We start from the raw sequence: 21,355 nt of genomic DNA on the forward strand, positions 1-21,355 counted from the left end.
GGTAGTTAATTTAGGCGTTCAACTGCATCAAATCAATAAACTGTTAGCAAATACTTTATACCTCTTGCTGATGAAATGGTGAAAAAATTGAATCGTACAACTGCCCTTGTACTACATCAATATTTATACGAATGGAAGAGTTCATCAAACATTGACAACAATAAACAGTCCTGGCTGAGTGATAGCACTATAACTACTTTGTTTATGCTTCCAATGTCGGCTACAGAAGCATATAAGTTTAGGCTTCCTAGCAATCATTTATACCAATAACCACTGCTTTCATTATACCTAATATTGAGATAGAAATAGTGATGTTTAAGTCCAATACCAGGGCAATCAATTTGAATCCAACTTGGCGAACTGAAATCTCGTCGTTGGCGTCTCTAGTTGCTTAGTGTCTAGTTGCCTCGTCTTTCCTTCCAGATCAACTTACCGGTATACAGTACAGTACAGTACAGTACACTGAGTATACGACACGATCCGTAGCACCTCTCTCAGCTCCATACTCTACTGTGCTTGAGTATGGTCTAGTATGAGCGTGTCCATTGAAAATAATATACATTCAGTGAAGTAGTCAATTGCTTTCACATCGACCTGAGAAAGGTTCGGTACGGTTCAGTTCGGTTCAATACCTTTATGATCTACAGTATAGTTTCAATGTACTCTACAGTACAGTATCTGCACAGTACTGTACAACTGAGGAATACGTAATTCCATGTGCCGCATGCGCACTCCGGACTCTGATGGCATTGTGATACCTACAGTGTACAGTACACTGTACAGTACACAGAGTACAGTACAGTACTCTGAAATTCAGAGCAGGCAGGGCTCCGAACAATAATGCTGTATTGTTCTTTGTACAAGGTGTCCAATGTCCATCCCTTGCGCGCATTCGCTATTATTGTCTATCTCCTTTTACTGGACTCCTACTAAATACAGTACATTGCCATGGACTACTCAATATTACAACTCAAATATAGATAATTAAATAGTCCAAGGCAATGTCGACTACTGTTCTATTCTCGAGCCCACAATGTCGTAGTTGCACTGTCCTCTTCTACACGAGTGACCCTTGTGCAAAGTCCGTCCATATTACGTTATAGCCCGTAATCTGTAGTTGGCCTACTCTTTTAAAGTTGTCCCTTTGATCTACTGACGTAGATCACACGATCATCACCAACAGAAAGGTTTCCCTAGTTTAGTCATTACAAATAGGATATCATACCGAGTATGGCAACATGAGAATACATATATAGATAAGCTTAATATAGTACCATAACCACATCTATATACGCATGACGTGATAATAACATCGTGATATTTAACCATATATAGAAAGAAGGTAACATACTAATTATGTAACTATTACAGAACGTGACAGGACTACTAACCAAAAATTGTACCCCTGTCGTAATCAAATTTCCCTTGTTCCTTAAAGTTCATGACCAAACTGGTAAATACCTATATTCAAACACTTTATCATAAAGGGTAAAAAAAATAAAAACAGATAATTCCTCCACTTTATATATTTTAGTCTCAGTACGTTGAAAAATATCAATCGGCTTCTTTAATCTATTGCCCATAATTCAATAATATTTATTAATTACTACCTATTTATTTATTAGCTATGAATGAAATTTTCAAATTATTTTTTGTATGATGAGCATGCATAAAGGACATGATGAAACAATTTTATATTGTAAATCATGACAAAGGTAATACTATAAGAACTTCCCGTATTTAAATACGATACAAAATTATTAGCCCTATAAAGTATTGATGTAGATTTCACGGCAACCCAGTGGCAATGCTACAAGGGTCTATCATCATCATTCATTACAGCTCCTCTCAAGTGAGCAAGCACAAGTGTCATGACTTTAGTGCTCCTTATGACGCCTTGGGAGAGTAATGGCATTCTAGCTTTATTACTAAGCTTGTGCAGAATAAATATTTCAAGCAAAGTTCATCGAGGCATTGCTCATAGCGTATAGATTTTTAAAATGATTGTCAATCACACTTCTCTAAGAGTTTTAGTGTCTTTGTATCTCTATCATATAAACGCTGTGCCCTCATTTCCACGATTTTACTCATAAATATCTAGAAATCGACCTTAGATCTTCACAATATAAATTTCCTTCCTTTTCATTATGTAGTAAAATTTTAATAATAACAGTGTCTGACATTTGCGAGGGTAATCAGAGTCAGCAGTCACCTAGATCTATGACTACATGCATATTATTGTGAAGCAATAAAGAAAATATGGCTAATAAAACTTCAGTGAAAACAATAACAAGTAACCTAGTGACGTCTTCGCGATTTTAATAATATTCCATGTAAGCATAAAATGTCCTCTACAGGTTCGTGATCATTTATATGTCTATTGTAGCGTGATATCTTAACGTTGACCTTATTTTTTTCATTCTTATATTAGAATCTGTTTCAGAATGTCGCATAATAATACAAATTAAATATGACATTCTGTTCGTTAAATACTTACAGCTGTTACTGATTAACCCTAAGCAACAACTGTAGTGTTAAAATTTGTTTAATAGATAATCTGTATATCATTGTCATTTATTCTTAAGGCAATTTCTAAATTTTGACGTTTAACTTTACAAATTACATTCTAAAAGTAGTAAATATTTCTTCTAAATAAAAGCAATGACAGCCAGAGAATCTAAATTGCGTGAATTTCCTTGATTTCATGAAGACTTGATTGATATTATTTAATAAACTCGAACTTCAGACGAGAATTTTCTGACAAATCTGGATTTTTACGTACTACTAAGATGTAATTCTTATTGCATCATGTAAATAATCAATAAAAGCAATTCTATTTAATTTTCTGTAAGTATTAATATATTGAAAGGATCTTTGTATTTCATTCACAAAGTTATTGATATGTTTTCTTTTAAATCATTTTCTCTTATCTAATTATAGCTAAAATTGCATTTATTGTCCTTTCCTGTTCAATTCCTGTTCAATTTTTTGGCATTAGTTATGTATACAGGTTAATAAATGATTATTACATGTAAATGCAAGTTTTATACGTTTTATGAATATTTCAATCGACGCTTATATATATTAAGGCCTAAAAAGTTTCAATACTTGCCTATCTTAAATTATTTATTTCTTATTTCTGTAATTATGCCTGTTTATACGCATTTATTTTATTTCATTGGTATAAATACTGATAACTATAAAAAGGAAGAAATTAAAATAAAATTATTCATCCTATGCAGACTTTTGTAAACTTTTGGGTATATTAGAAGTATTTTCGGAAGCAATGGACAATATTTCTTATCTTGCAATTACTAGATGCATGTCAGTATTAAATTCTAAATAGATATGATTCTGACCTATGAGATATACTGTTTATGTTATTATGTCCACCTATTTTCGGTTACGTTCAGTCAGTATATAATGTACAAATGTATGCCATAATTAGAATTTACAGGGAGATTCTGAAGAATGCGATTGATTTATAAACTCTACTTACTTAATTTATTCCAGTAAATTTCTTACATAAATACGCCATCTTTAGAGATTATAACGCTTAGAAAGCAATACACCATGATCAACTCTAGACGTCTACTTGAATTTGTTATAGGTTTGGAGATTTTATATATCAGGTTAATAAATTACGTGATCTTCTATTGTGTTCATTTTTAATTAAAATGATAATTACAGATTCGAACATAGTTATAACAGAAATTAATGTTTAATGAAGTTGATAATTATACTGATATCCAATATAGTATATCAGTTACCCGATATCGCAGTATTTATCAGGTAAATTTAATTAATAATCTTTTGCATACTGTATCTGCTAATTGTAAATTGTCTAGAAAATATCCTAAGGCTTGCACTATATCACGTTAGCATGCAATAACGAAAAACTTTTATAAGGCCGCTGCAGTACCAGAATATTAATATATATTCGCGAAGATTTTAATCTCATAAAGAAAATAACAATTAGAGTTAGTAACTAGCAGGCCTAATCAAAGGCTTAGTAGCTTATTTATGGAATTTACTTGTTATGCGTTCATACTTACGAACTGCATCAACATTGCTGAATAATCAAAAAAATGTGATGATTCTTGTGTTATTACTTTTAATGAAAAAAATATTGCAAAGGAGACATTTAGTCGTTTAGTAATTATCATAATAAAGCTTAAAATAATGCGATACATATGTCGATAACTAATTTTCTTAAAGAGTTCATTTTCGATCAGTTTAAAATATATTATAGCAAGCGATAATAAAATAGTATTCCGGTATATTCTCTAAGTATCTCGGAAACAATGCGGAAAGATAATGACATCTTTACATTGTTACCGTATTTAGAGATAAAAATGGTATTATAGATCAAAGACAACCCACTAGATAATCAATAAAACTTCTTAAATCCTTAATTTAGCACCGTTATACTATAATATTCCAACTAAGAGCCCGTAATTTTTCAAATAGCAATAACTAATTCTGAAGCATTCATAAGCTTTATCTAATGATGAAAAGCCAAAACTTCTATACTTAATAATACCGTTCTCTGAGTTTTTCATAAACTTTATTTGACAAAATAGAGCCTTCGCTCCTTCATTCAATCATTATCTAAGCCTCTAAAAAGCTTTACTTAAATATCTTATTTATCCATTAAGGCTACTTCAGTGATTACCATAAAGGCTTGTTTGTTTTGCCTGAAAATAGGAATAAAATTTTTTAGTTATAGTCACGTTGAAAAGAAAATATCCTTCTAAATTCATTATCTATTTTTATTTACTCGTTTTTACGAGGTGGTTACAATATTGAAATTATATCATTTTCTCGATCGCTTTTAATTTTGAATAAATTCATCCATAATGCAATGAATATAGTATTGATTACAAGATACCGGTTATAATTTATTTAAAAGCATTCTAAATAGGCAATTCACATGATAATTATCTTGCTAACTATGAGACAATATAAGTTAATAGATAGAAATACGTAAATAATTGGTTTTTTTCCATGCCCATCCAGCTGGCATATAAAAAGAAATATTGTGATATTTATAATTTATTGACGTATTCACATACAGGTTTCGTAATATAACAGGACAACACAACTTTACGTAGACACTGAATTACGATAATAAAGCATATTATCTATACAATAGCAAAATTGAAATAAAATAATGTGACTCTTATATAAAGTACTTAGCTTCATTATTTATTTTAAACCTTGCTTATTCATAATTTTCCACATGATTTCAAAGGTAAAAAAAATTTGAAATAAAAAACATTTTGCGCAGGAATGGTGATGTTAACAACAACACTTAAATTAGCAGTCATTAATCAATTATTATAATTTACTAGCTTATCGCTGATCAATTATACTGACAAGAAATCATGAAATGGACTAAATATTCACGTCAGCATATTATGGGAAATTGGTGGTGTATCATAATGGGAATTTTCTTAAATTGCCAATTTAAAAATCAACAAATTACTGTTTTATCTCTCCATGAAGATAGCCTAAAATCGATTTATATTGGTGGATCTTTTTCACTCGATGGCGATGGAACTAGTGTTGGTGACTGTCTAATTGCTACTCATTTTGCTTTAGAACATATTAACAATAATTCTAATATACTGCAAGGGTATAATTTAAAATTGATTTCGGGTAATGCTAGGGTAAGTAGCATAGTTTATTGTATCATTAAACGTTATTGGAATGTTGCACATTAGCCATTAGATCGATTTCGTTAAATGATTTCGTCTCTTTACTTCTTCTGCTTGTTACAATCCCAAAGATTTTCAACATAGTTATTTTTTAAGAATAAGTAAATTAAACGTAATTTCTTTCTGAAATTATCAATAGATTAACGACGTTTGAGGATAAGACTAACTAAAAAAAATTACGAAATATCTTGTATATTTTACCTGCCCAACGGAGCTATGAATTAAACATATTCCTACTTACTAGCAATGAAAACGATACAATTCTCTAATATTTAAGATACAACTTATACGCACTTTTACCATTTTCACACTGGCTAGATACAGATGAAAAGGCCACGAATAGTATGAAATACTTTAAGACGTTTTCAAATAATTTCATTTGAATAAATTCAATTGTAACTAAGGGCTCTCCGCGTCTAGTAGAAGTATATGACAAGGACTAAAATCTATCTATGTAGCAATATATATTCGTAAAGCCTTCCAATCTAACTATCTCAAATGATTATTACGGAAAATACAGTTATTACCTGTTACTATCTGCCTATTCTTACTTCTTTTCAATTTAATTTAACTTTCTTCAATCCACTTTCAGATAAAACACAAATATCGCTTAGTAATAGTGATTGCAACGATACATATATCGTAGAAAATGCTGCACGTTATCAAATTTTCATGGAACCGTAGTGATCTGAAACAGTTAACGAGATGTATATTCAGCAACTAAGCCTTACCAAGTGTTAAAAATTGAAATTGTGACGAGAAAAATTAAACTTCCACCAAAAATTGTTATTACTAAGAACCTACTGTCGGATTTTTCCTCCCGACAACTACCTATAACACGAATCTTAATACTAACGAACTCTCAATCATTAGGAGGTTATAGCAAATTGTACGTTTTGTCACGTCTCTTCGCGACAAAACTGAACACAAGCTTTATTAAAAAAAATCGGTCAATTTATAATGAACGTATAGAAACATTTAAAAATTAGATCATAAATGAATTATAAAATTATGCAGCTTTTCTAATAGAAAATAAAAAACAGCATTGATAAATTTTCTATCAATGTATTCTTAGATATGCTTATTTTATAAAACTAAAAACTATGACACGACTTCTATACAAAAGTAACTCTTCAACACCAAGATAAATATTTCTAGGATTTCGAACTGTAAAATTTGAATACACAAGCATCCGAGTTTGTATTTAGCAAGACCGAGATAATGCAAAATAGGCATTCTTTACCTTCGTCAATCCAGCAAAACTACTTCCTTACATAATGTAAAATGGAATTACTTTTGCAAAAATTGTTTCTACACTTATATACCGGCAACTGATTTTAGTCTACCTTTTATCGTACAGATAACTTTTGAACAACATACATATTCTACTATTCTATTAGCTATTTTAGCTCAACTTAGTATCACTCATTCAGTTGGTCGCTCAACTCACTTTTCATATATGAATAATCCCCTTAACATCTATAACTTTATTAATTAATAGATTTTACTCAATGAGCTTGCTATTGTCACAGTGTTATATGAAGATTTGCTCAAGAAATAATGATTAACATTTTTAATGAAAGATTTTACCATGACTGAATAAATTACCATCATAGAAAATTTTAGCTAGCGCAAGCACTTGCTGTACCGTTTCAGTTTCGAATTTTTCCCTTCAGGATATAATTTTCAAGCTGATTTCTTGTTTCAAGATCTCGATTAGCCTGCAACCTAATAGAAATTATTAATTATCTCTAATTTCTATTAATATTATAATTTTTCGGTTTACCAGGAGTAGATAAAAAAGCAATACTGTAGCTTGAAATTTATTTAACAAATTAAGGCCAAAAAGATCATTTTTTTAGTCATTATAATTTCTCTATCTTAAGATAACTTGCAACACTTATTAACAAAATATAGGCGATTATAACGTAGCTTATGCTAATCTTGGGGGTTATCTTAGCTATCCATTGTAATATTTTGCTGCTCTTTATCGCATATGAATCCGATTAATATTTAAAATAACGGTAATACGAATGATTTATGATGAATTAAATCATTCTTTTGATGCTATTAGTATCGCATATCCAGCTAATAATTCAGCACAGTTAACAACGAGCTGTAATATTATTATTATTATTACTTTGAATTTGTTTTGGAGCAACTCCAAAGATATACAGTTATCGACGCTTTCGCTTGATATTAGCTGAAATAAAATAACTATAATTATGTCTTATTGATTTTATATTAAGATTTACTGTGTTAATGTGACGAGCTTATTCTCGAATATTTTAGTGCAATGCTGGTGTTGGTATGAAGGTCTTATTCCATCAATTGAGTACACCTCCGAAGAAGCTTATGATATTGGGATCTGCTTGCTCCACTGTAACCGAACCAATGGCACAAACTTCCAGAGAATTCGACCTTGTTCAGGTTAATTTGATATATGCTCAACTTTATTCTTGCGTCTTTAGTATATGAACTGTGGCTTACTGTCCTACGTAATCGTGATCGAATTTCCATCGCAATAAATAGTTTCAATCTTGATACCGTGCATTTATTGCTATAGACTATTGCTTAAATGGCTCAAACTGGGTGAAAATAATACGTATGTGTGATTCTATCAGCATTATGCATGATTATTGTGACTATATTGTAATTTAATCAAATATAATTTAACAATGCACGTATTAGTATAGATATATTAAAACCTTTAGTAGAGCTTTCATTCAAATTTTGACGCTACTGCGATAGAATAATTATATTGTAATAGTTGAACATATTAAAACCATATCAGCTGTAAGCATGGCTAATTGAAGCATGTATAAATTAATTTATTTGCCCTATACTGTATTCAAATTGACTTACTGTCTTTTGACTTTTGTCACAATAACGTACTTAAAATATTGACTAGCTAAAAGATTATTTCATGCATGGTAGCTGCAATGATTTCAATGCTTTATTGTCATGTGTGGTATTCTCACTACTACCACGATTGAGGCTTATGTTTACGGAATTATTAAGATTTCTGATCATTGATATTTTTTGCTCGTCTAAACTCCAATTACAAACTTAATATGCCACTGGAAGATAGCTGAAAGTTGTTAGTAACAGCGTTAATAAAGTTGAAGCACAATTAGCGCAAACTTATACAATTGAATCGTTTCGTCATCAGCTACTGTTCATCAAAATAATTTTTAATCAATATATTACATACTACATGTATTATAACTTTTATTTCGAATTTATTGTAATGGATAGGATTTACATATTATTGTTCACCAAAACAGTTTTATTCAATATATTGCGCGCTATTATAGTAGTTATATCGAATTGATTGCTACGGATAAGATATATATGTTACTATATATAGAATATCCTATAGCTATAACAATATTTTTATATTAATATCCTAGTATATAATTTTCAATCATTGACATTAAATGCTGACATCCAAGATTTTACATCGCGCTATTTATTATCTAAAGAAGTATATTTTAGAAAACAGATGAGAAAAGTTTAATCTAAATAATCAATACAGTGATTATAAGTTTAATATCTAGTCAAGGTAAGGACTTGACTTAATATTTATATTTCAACAATAGATTTCCTATGCATCAGTATCACCAGCACTTAGCAACCGAAAATTTTATCCTAATTTTTTTCGAACGCGTTCATCGGAAAATGAACGAATCAAACCTAATTTCTCTATCCTAAAACGATTTAACTGGAAAAATATCGCTGTAATGGTGGAATCAATCAACTTGTATACCTCGGTATGGTCCTGATTATAATTTACCGTACGATTCTTGATGAATTAACGTTCTTTCCTTATCAAAAAATGATTTAGCTTCCATTCAATTATAACTATGAAATAAGTGATTTTCTTTGCAGTAAATACACAATAAAACCAATTTACTAAACTAATTTGGCACAAAATACGAAAATTTATATCGTCTTTAAAAAAATGAGCCGATCTTTTAATTCCAATCTGCATACTTATATACTTGATTTATTACTACTACTGAATACAAATTTAGACAGTTTTCTTTAATAATCATGCTTATTTAGATTCCCATTACACCATTAATTAGTAATAATTTAATAGTAAATATTTATCTTGAATTTAGATCTTGAAAAATCAGTTAGTGATCTATTTCACTTTTATGCACATTAGAGATCTTAGTCTTCACTAATTCTCTTGATATAAAAATTAAGTCATTTTTGGAGATATTCAAGAGCGTATAACCAATTTCGATTCCAAATATAATTTCAGCTAGCAGATCGTATCATTAGTATAGCCAACTCATCTGGAATCAATATTGTTGTTTCATATACATTTGAAACAAATAAAGATCCGTTGCAAGGACTAAGCGTAATCAAGGTTTGTGCTATTGTAATGCTAAATTTAGAATACAATAAATGCTACTCTTGTAATCTGTTATGATAGGAATGATTAAAATTAGGATATTGGCGGCACTTGTGACTGTCAGCAATTTCTTTTACATCTCTTTTAAAAGATTAAAATTATTTATGTGTTAGTAATTAAATTAAAGCTCATAAAAGTCTATAGTGAAAGTGAAGAGAGAATAATAAATTCCATACGAAAGACCAACCTAAAATAGTACAATTATGATCGCTTTCCTTCACATTTCCGAGAATACATTTATTGATTTAAATGAAACGTAATTTATAAGCATATACGCGTATATATGTATTGGTGTCTTTTTTCTTATCAATAAGAATTAATTACACGTCCAGAAGTTTGTTTACTTTATCTTCGGTAATACTAACTAATTAAAATATTCAGTAGCAAGTTAAGTATTACAATATATCAGTTCATTTATCACAAATAATTTATGAAATATTTAATACTAGGCAGTATTCAGAGTAAATTAACATCGTTTGTTAGCATGGACATAAGATAATTAGGCACAGATAGGCCATATATAACTAGTTCGTTATTTAGGCTTCCTACGCTTTTGACTTTTACGATTATAAAAAATACGGTAGTTACTAGCCAATTTAAAAATCTAACTGTAAGCATGCTTTTGCTTCGGTATTTGGAATATTAATTAGATAACTTTAAAAGCTGCTTTTACATAGAAGAACACTAGTGTAATGATTACAGCAAATTATAGTAATACAGTAGGGTAGCTAATAGGACGAGACTTTGGGTTACATAGGCGAAGCAGTAGTAATAGCAGGAGACTTATTCGTTCATTACAATTAGACGATCTACAATTTATTCTCATTCTTGAAGCAATAAATTTTTCTTTAAGTGATTGATAATGACCGTCTTTGTTTGATTGAAATCTAGCAAACACTATGGAATCACTTAGCTCAATACTAGTATTCATGCCATTAACTCAAATATCGCGTAAAACTCAATCTGAACTACGAAATCACCATAAAACGCATATTTTCAATCGATCTATGAATATCGATTACACGTTCATGTGTAGATCTCATTAATTACCCAGTCAAAAATGAAGTAGAACATGCTTCTTCCTTCTATACGTATAAAACATTAAAAGTAGATTGGGATTTATATCTAATGCCGTTGGCATTCTACCCGTTATTATAACAGTAATTCTTAGCGATTCTGACTCATATTAAAGTCTATTGTATCATCTTCAGGAATTGCAGATTTTTACTTTTATCGTAATTAATAACAATATGCTTTCATTTTTGTAGAAATCTTCTGTTCGAATAATATACACCGGCTTCTTCCCTTCGCCAGGCCGCCGTCTATTATGTCGTGTAAGTGAGATTTCGAAAATTAAATTACAATAAATTTTTCCAACTTTATAAACAGTCAAAAGTAACCTCTCTCTACTATGTAACTTTGATGTAATAAAACCACGGCAATAATTTACTTTCGCTGCATATCTTTAGGCTTACCATCTGGGTCTAACTCCACCAAAGTACACTTGGATTGGCCCTGGTTGGTTCACCCAACCCTACTGGTGGAGAGGACGCGATAGTGGCAAAGTTGTTATTGGCAATGTAGAATGTAGTGATGCTGTTATGGATAGTATGGTGGAAGGATTTTTCTCTGCTGATCCTTTACCACTATCGCCCAACAAACTACCGACAGTTTCTGGCCTGGTTAGATATTGAAATTGAGTAAATATTACTTTTATCGCAGCTGATACATTCTTTTCAACTTTTTATTCATAAATAGACACCTGGAGAATGGATACAAGATTATGACATATATCGTCAACAGCCCCAGTTTCATGAATTTCTAGGAGGCAAAAAGTTCGCTGGATTTACATATGATGCAACTTGGGTTATAGCTTTAGCCCTTAACAATTCTATGCAACGTCTAGTAGAGAATAATAAGACTTTAGAGGAATTCGATTATAATGATAAAGTGTACCTGGATATCTTCAGGTCGGAAATGGCTAAAACTAAAATTGATGGTGTGACGGTATGATAATCAATTAAGATACTAAACAGTGCTGATAAACATTTTTTAATACACTAACCATATTTAAAATTCTCATACTTGATGCATTCCAAAACTGATTTACTGATATATCACGAAATAGTATACCGGTAAAGTTACTCATTGATAAAAAATCAAAAAGATTCAAATTTAACCTAGATTACTAAATACAAAATGGTTCCATATGTAAAATCATGCAGGAACTTATACGATACAAAAGTCTTATACCTTCAAGTAGTCACTAAAGGAAATTTTTCAGCATGAAATCTATTACGATTAGAATGATGAGTAAAAGAATATTTAATAAATGAGTAATTTATAATTCATAACTAGTATCATACGACAAATGTTTCATTACAAAAGTATAATCAAGTTGGTTATTAGCGTAACATTAATCGCAACAGTAGCTAATATATTCTTCATTCTCGATATAAAAATAAGCCTTTTTATGCTAATTTTAGGGTCCAATCGCGTTTACTGAAGCAGGAGATCGATTAGGAGTTGCAATGCTGGGAAGACTAGAAAGTAACGACGTATAATAATTTATTTCCTAGCTACTATTCCACAATTATCTTCGTGTATTCCTATCTTTAAAGTAACCTATTCCAGTCGCATCTTTCTTGTCTTATAAAATACAATCAAAACCAGTTAGCAACGGTTTATATGCGAGATATTCATTTAATACTTTGTTCTATAATATAATCTATTTAACTATTATTCGACTATTTTGCAATATTAAAATTTAAATGTTACAATAGAAAAAGTAGTAATAGTTCTTCCAATCTTTAATATTAAGTTTGCCATGTGCAAGAACTTAATTTTATTTCTCGCGTAATATCGGAAATTTGATATAATTCTGCAAGAAAGAACGCTTTCAGTACAATACTAGTATGCATTCCATTTGACGATATGAATTTCAGAAATAATTCTACCGTTATCAAGGACACCCTTATTGCATGATGTTTATTGATAATACATTTTGCTTCCTATACTAAATGCACCAGAGGGAAAGAATGTCGAGATTGGATTATACTATACAGAAACGGACAATGTAGTGTGGAATAATTCTGTCAACATTAGCTGGGGAACTAACGGTAAGCTATTTTAGTACACTTACTAGGTACGGTATTTAGATTAATCAATATCGGAATATATTATTAAGCTCAAAAGAAAATAGAATAAGCTACTTGCAACAAATAGCATTCATTGCAATCCTAATCTTAAAGGACTATTATCTAGCACAATGAGTATATTGATTATTATTCTGTATAATCATCAACTACACAAACTGGCCTTGATAACGTTATTCGGTTAAGGATAAACAATTTTAACCGTTACTGTATTTTGCATATTATTTCAGACGGGAAACCACCAATTGATCTACCAGCTATTAAAATTCACAAAGATACTGTTCCACTCTTCCTATATATTACTATGGTAGTGCTATCTGGATTTGGAATAGCCCTGGCATTGTTTTTTATGACATTTAATATGTTATATCGAAATAATAGGTCAGTCAAGTATGCCATACATTGGTAGGTCACGGTATATTAAAATTTCAACTACCTCAAATTTAAGGACTTTTTACTTTCATACGATAACATCAACAGAATTATCAAAGTAGCTAGTCCAAATATCAACAATATCATTGCCGTTAGTGCCATATTCTGTTACCTATCCATTATCTTTCTTGGTATGAATGCGGAATCGGTCGGTACAAATAAGATCTTATTGCGAACCGCTTGCTGGGTAGGTGGCTTGATTTGTGAAATTATTAGCTCAGCAAACTTAACCTAACATAATTACTAAATTATCCAATTTTAGTATTGTTACAATTCACTCGAGGTTAAATAAATTAGATTTATTTCGCAATAACACTGTAACATTTTCACTTATTAATGAGTTACGAAGGTTCTTTATTAGTCTATCAGAGTTTTGATATCTCAGACTCAATAGCGGAGGGGCATCACATGCTATGAAATTGTGCTGCTAAAGTGAGAACATCCTTTCACTTAAAGCGCGTAGCCTTACATACCTTTACTATTCTACTCTGGGGAGATACAAACCGGTTATTTCCTAGGCTATCACTTATACAGACGTAAACAAAATAAACCAGTAAATTAACAAAGGATAGTTTATGTCTGTCCAAACTGGTAGACATTAAAATATCATAAGTGAGTCTCTTTAACAATCAATATCAAGTTATCCCTGATTTATAAAATATTAGATACAGAAATATGAAGCCAGTATCATAACAAAACTAGCATCGTATCAAGTACATAAAACGAGTATATCAAAAAATTTTCAATATAAAAATAATAAGTACATGCGAATACTAGCATAATCAATGCTTCATAATGCAGAAATTTATTCTCTAAAAATGCTATAAAGTGATTTATAATCGATGCAGATATACTTACTTATTCGATCATTTTCTACAATTATAGGCTAGAACATGGTTACTCTTACTTGGGTTTATGACAGGATTTAGTGCATTATTCACCAAGACTTGGCGTTTGCAAGTTATTTTTTCTAATAGAAGTGCTAAAAGCAAGGTAGCATACAACACTGTTGACCAGAACAATCATTTGAAGGCAGTCTGGCATTCATTTTTGTGCCAGTTGATCGCTAGCATTTGAAATAGCCCATGACATGCATTTTGGACTGTTTTAGCCTTACGGAAGCGATTCAAGTGTCACCAAATAAAATAACTTCTTTTTAAAATTGCAGGTTATTACGAATCAGCAATTGTATTTATTTATTGCTATGATAGTCCTGGTCGGTATCGTTATTCTAACGGTGCAAGCAGTTATCGATCCGATTCGAATCATAGAACGTAATACTACGGAGGTAATTTCATTGGACTATAATGTGTAACTGCTGGCTTTCTTGCAATAAAGATTCTATTACTTAGGCGTAATAGTAAGGAGAAAGTAGACTTTTATCATATGCTACGACTAGTAGCACTAAAATCTTGAATAACTGTCACTTCCAGGAAACTAGCTTGAATGACGATATAATAATTATCCATAACAGCATTACTTGCTCGACTAATATGCCCGCTGTATGGCAGATAACTATGTTAGGCATTAACGGAGTTCTGTTAGCTTTTGGGTTATCGCTGGCTTGGAGAACTCGTAATATCTACATTACTGCTGCGAATGACTCAAAGTATATAGGTTTAGCTATTTATAATGTCAGTGTTTTCGCTGGAACAGCAGTTGTTGTGGGATTAGCTGTTAGCCAGTCTGCCATTCGATTTGCTATGCTATCTGCCTTTATTTTATTGTCAACGACTGGATCAACATGCTTAATATTTATACCTAAGGCAAGATTACTGAAGGAACTATTCTAGTATCACTAAAGTAGTATAACATGTCGCTTGCCGTTGGCAATAATACTAGATCACCCGCAATTATCATGCACATAATATCTAATATTGCCGGATTTTACTTTATAAATGAATCGATTACAAGTTTAGGTTGTAGATTTCAAAGTTCAGTATTTACAATTACCGTGATAAATGCTCCAATAAGCGTAATTAATGTAACTTGTGATTTTTATTTAATAAAAAAGATTGTTAAAATTAAACGGCAAGGATTATCTATATCACGGATTGGAACTCTGGAAAACCGACCTAAATCGACAATCAGATCGAGAGGAGTCGTAAGTCAATAATGAATAGTTATATTGTTAATCAAGCAAACATAGTCTTAAAGACAGCATTGCAAATAGTGATTAGTGGCACAAAATTATAACAAGAATTTTCTACTGTACTGTGAATACTTTATTATTCAAAAGTAACCTTATCTAGTATTTATTGCTTGCTGTAGTATACAATTAAATAATTACGAATCTGGAATAATATATAAAGTATTTTTATGTTTCGAGTTAACTTTTTATACAAGATTTCTTCTCACATTTTAGATAGATAACATAGATAAGTTTTCTCTGATAACACCATTTTTAGTATTTCAGATACGTTGTAAAGAAATTTACTTGCTCCTATTATACCATATTGTCTAAGTACTGATAGTAATAGTTATGCTTATGTAATTACACTATAAATTAGCTTCTTTTTTATCATAATCTAGATTTATAATTTAATTTGAGGAGGGACATACGGTTTACTTGAGCCCTCTGATGTTAGGTGATAATCGATCGAGTCCTATAGCAGAAAGACGTAGGGAAGAACATCCTTTGAGTCGTACGATACATAGATATTCAGATGGACAGCACTTGGCTCATAGTGCACAATTTACTAATCTTAGCATTAATTTCCTCTTTACAAACTTTGGCAAACTGATTATTTTTTACTTTATTTGTTACGGCAATTGCATTGGCAGTACATTTGCAAGTACTGCTTTTGTTCATGTAATTGCTATCAATAGTAAGCAAATTCTAAAGTAATTGACTGTTACAGTGTTATATACTGTATTAGAGTAGAAATATCTATGTTAGGATAATTCTATCAGACTATCCTTATTTAGTTAACTTCCAATTTGGATATACTGTATTTTAATATAGCACTGACTTTTTATGACAGTGACACTTATACACATACTGAAATTAATAGTTATAATAGGGAATGAAAATCCTCTGCTTACAGTTCGAATCATTGTGATTGTAATTTACTTATGATAGACTGTAAATTATCATGGAAATGTTCCGTGATAGGACATATCGTAATCTGACTATTCTGTATTAGTCATTATATGTCTATGTTCGTAAATACTGTTGTCTGCATTAAGGGAGCAGTAGCTAAAATTAATATCTAATTCAGTAAATGATTCTAATGTTAATTGTATTAACTATGACTCATGAACTATTGAGGAATAGTATATAAATGCAGTATATCGTGAAATAAAGAAGAATTGTCCAACTTAGTGTTTAACGTAAAATACGAGGCATTTAAGTCTTTGTGTAGTCTGCTAGTAGAGCAAAAGTGTTTGTGATAGTGCAGATATCGTTCCTTGATACGTGGTTCAAGGAATTGACTTATTGATCGTATATTGCGTTATCTTGTTGCAAAGCTGTTTTGTGACATTGACATTTTGTAATCACTATAGCATGCTTAAAGTGAGTTAGACAGTACTTTCAATCTGCAGTCAATTATTTTAATGACTATTCATTTAATCTACCTATATCTAAATCTCTAAGAAAGTCAAATTTCAGGACTACTTAAACTATATATTAGAAGAATATTATTATATTGGTATCTTTTTTGACAAGTGAAGAACTGAATATCAATAAAACTAGAATGCTAAAATAACGGAGATAGTCTTCTTGATTCAGTAATTGCAGCATGATCAGCATAAATTTTATTAATCCCTTGATATTAAGACTACTGAATAAGCTAAAGACTTTCATGCTTCATTTAGACAAATACAGTGCAGTCTCAGACAGGAAGATCCACTGAAGACATTGTAAAAGAAAAAGATGATGAAATTATTGAAGTAAGTTGATGATTTAATAGAAAATGTCATTTCAATTAGTTAAAGATTGTTCCACCATTTCCTCTGTAGAATATACCTAAAATATTTATTAAATATTGCTGATAAAAATCTTTCTTTTAATAACACTCTAATCTTTTAAACTAAATATTTGATGTTGATATTTGTTAGTTGCATAAAACAATTGAGGAATTGAGAGCCTCCATAGAAATAATCAGAAGTAAGGCTTTTGATACAAGACATGAGGCCATTGCAATAGTAGGGGTAAGCTGCAGTAAATTATAACTATTACTGTTGTAAAAGGAAATTTAGTGGTTGAGCGTTAATCGATAGAAATTAGCTGTTTTAAGCTGAAAGTAAAATTGTATTATCTACTATTTATTTAATTTTAATACGTTAAATAAATTTTAAAAATTTTTACTATTGAAATGTCTTTAATCTGGCTTGTAAAATTATTCTTAACCTAGGGGTCAATGTAAAGCAATTATTTAGATCTAAAAAAAGATTGCAATCCATTTTCAAGATAAGGCAGAAAAAAAAGTATTTATTATCGATCTTCAAACAAATCCTATTACCAGAGTGAAATGAATAGCATAAACCTATAAAATTTAAGTGTAAATTACCTACATTATCGATCAATATAAATTTTATCTAGTTATCTTAAATGTGATATAAAAGGTGACTTCATAAAATATTTTGTATTAAAAAAGCGCTATTGTAAAGTAAATTATCAACAATCCAATTGAAAACTGTAAGCCTGTAAAATTTATAAATTGAAAAAGATAGCATTATCATCTGATATTACCATTGCGATCTAGGAGTATTCCTAACTTGCAATATAAGTTACGAATGTGTTTTTGAATCTATCCTACCGTAAATTGAAATACCTGTCAGTTGATATTCCTATGTAGATATAAATGACCTTTATCACATCACAATTTAAATCGTACCGTCCACAATCTATATCTGGTTACGTAATCTCGGCTACAATATCATTGTAGCCGCAAAGCATGTACTATTTTGGTACGGTGAGTTAACACCGTGACATAAAATAGTCATCACCGCTGAGAAGGATGTAAAAAGGTGAATTCTTCTGGAGGAATTCAGTCGATAACCTGAAACTAGCTGTGTGTAGTTTACGCGGCCTAAGCTTTACTACTGTTATACTCAATAATCTATTTTAAGTAATAGACCATTTTTGACCTCTATTAGGAAGCTAATTAATGAGAGACAAGTTTAGAGTAGGGCTAGAAGTAGTAATTTATTACGAGCTAAATAGTGTAGCTCACAACAGTCTGATGTTCTAGTGGGAATTTTAAATTAGACTGATACTATACTCGTTTATTAGCACGATCATCTCGTAGTAGGATTATTTATAACGTAAATTCGTAGAAAGAATCAGAGATATTTCCTAGGTTGATACCACAGTCACAATCATCTGATAGATTTGATTTGAAAGAAAACATAATTTAGAAATTTGAAGGAAAATTAATTCTGTATTCAAATTAAAGAAGCAAAAGCCCCGTTCTTCTTTATTCATAAAACAGATGGATGTAAATTATTAATTTTAAAGTATTGATTTAAAAGTGTAACTAACAAACCTGGACCTGCAATTGGCCATTTGAATAAATACATGGTATACTTTGCCTATGAGCCTTTTACCTATATTTTCTTTGTTGCTTTTATCACCACATCTTATATCATGAATGATAAATTATTTAATTTTTAAGTCTAAACAAAGAAGAACAATTTTTCATGACAATAATATAAATACAAAGTAGAAATTTATTGACTATTTATTCGTTTATTTTTTCAAACTACAACCATGTTGTTGTCAGTTTCTTTGAAAGTGCCGCAATAACAGGAATATTTATTACTTTCCTGTTTATCGAAATATTTTAATAAGTCTTGATTTGATTTATTTCAAATTTTGGGGGAAACGGTTTTCTCACGTCTACACGCTTAATTGGTTTGACCCCACTTTAGGTCAAATTTATAAAATAATTTCCAAATTCTTTCCATAGTCTCCGTCGCAATCATTGGCTCAATATATCACGAATTGCTTCTGGCATTGAATCTAATCTAAAATCGTTAACAATGTTAACGTCATGGGTCAAGTTATCAATAACGTATGCAAAATTGGTAATGTATTACTAATAAACTACTTATAAGAAAGTAGATTAACAATTGCAGTCATTTCCTACCCGGTGGTATTACATTACAAAATCAACATTTCGTTCAATGCCTTTACTTTATAATGCCATATGCAGTTACGGCCAAATCGAAACTAAGTTTTAGTGTTGTGAGACAATATTGAAGGAAATTAACTTCCATTCTTTATATCGACAAATAAGTCAATTTAGGAGATTATTTGTGGGAAGCCCTCGAAAGATATCTGGCGACATAAATCTACATATATCAAAATTGGTGGATTATCAGCTTATAATAGCAAATTTAAATTTTTATTTTTTCTTAGACATTTCATTGAATTTATCAAATTTCTATTAATCCTAAAGATGCACTCACAAGTAGTAAATGTATGAAATAAAATTTATCAGGGGATAACTTCAGCTAACCTTTATACTGAGACTTTACATTAAAAAGTAAATTTAGCAATGCGTTATGGGATAATTTAAAATCTCCATTTGTTTCTAACGCAATCTTGAAATAAGTTTATTTAAATTTATAACTATATTTCTGATAGAATCCGGAAATAGATATATCGTGACATTGAATTGCCGTATTTTTAAAATGATTTTAGCCCAGCTTATCATCGTATCTGCTGGTAAAGGGCATTCTAACATCATTGCCTCAGACTGATGCAATGTGATATTTGAAAAAATGTAAATTAGATGATAAATTATCAAATTGATATTTAGCATCGTTGAATAATTTACGTCGCCAAAGATAACTTACATTAATAGAAATAATAGGGAGGCAATGATTCATCATCCATCATTTACTGAAATTTTATTATTAAAATATGTCTATTCATTCCCATTGATCAAGAACAATATTAATAAGGTATTATGCTAGATCTTAATTATATTAGCCAATACTTAGTATTGTACTATACTAAACGACAACGTTTTTAATATTTGATGATTTTAAAAGTTACTGAAATGAATAGGATCAAAATTACGTGCGTATGGGGAATGCTGAGGCTTAGATGTTTGATCTTTTCGATATGAAGTTAATTATTTTAATTGAAGGATTTTTATTTAATGCAATATCCTTTTGACATAAGGCTATCCAAGAGACGATAAATTTGACTATCAGAAGTTGGATTTAGTCCTACAAAGATAAGAAATATTGGAATGGACGCATTGTATTAAAGAACCTTTGTATATCCGATCTATAAACGCCAAAAATTTTTTCCCGTCATTGTTATGTTGTTTTAGGCTATATAAGTTCAGATCATTTTAAAAATTGCAACTTTGCATTAATTTTACCATCAATAATCGTCATTATATAACAAATTTTCATCACACTTAAAAATTTGAACAAGCTGCATCTATCTAGCGATAAAATGAAAAAAATCCTTATTGGCGTTTATTTCACCATCAATGTCTATTGTATTTATGTAACAAGTTCAACACTTCTTACAGGCCAAAATTTTTCAATTGATAAATTGGAAAATGGAGCCAAAACCGCCATTACTATAGGAGGTACTTATTCACTTGATGGTGATGGCACATTTTTCGGTGATTGCCTAATAGCCACTATGTTCG

At 30.5% G+C, this 21,355-nt stretch overlaps 1 protein-coding gene across 1 annotated transcript; it reads left to right on the forward strand.

Annotated features, from left to right (window-relative positions):
• Window positions 1–5,387: 5,387 nt before the first annotated feature.
• TRIADDRAFT_51773 (uncharacterized protein) lies at window positions 5,388–17,909 on the forward strand (the record flags this gene model as incomplete). Its single annotated transcript, XM_002107815.1, has 17 exons — window positions 5,388–5,672; window positions 8,013–8,150; window positions 9,323–9,493; window positions 9,994–10,101; window positions 11,415–11,480; window positions 11,616–11,828; window positions 11,905–12,153; window positions 12,633–12,696; window positions 13,176–13,265; window positions 13,532–13,682; window positions 13,782–13,920; window positions 14,619–14,726; window positions 14,902–15,021; window positions 15,167–15,409; window positions 15,748–15,837; window positions 17,553–17,627; window positions 17,796–17,909. The coding sequence occupies 17 exons, from the start codon at window positions 5,388–5,390 to the stop codon at window positions 17,907–17,909; spliced, it is 2,424 nt and encodes an 807-aa protein (XP_002107851.1).
• Window positions 17,910–21,355: the final 3,446 nt, after the last annotated feature.

Source organism: Trichoplax adhaerens, genomic scaffold (genome assembly GCF_000150275.1).
Source record: "Trichoplax adhaerens TRIADscaffold_1 genomic scaffold, whole genome shotgun sequence".
NCBI classification, from domain to species: Eukaryota; Metazoa; Placozoa; class Uniplacotomia; order Trichoplacea; family Trichoplacidae; genus Trichoplax; species Trichoplax adhaerens.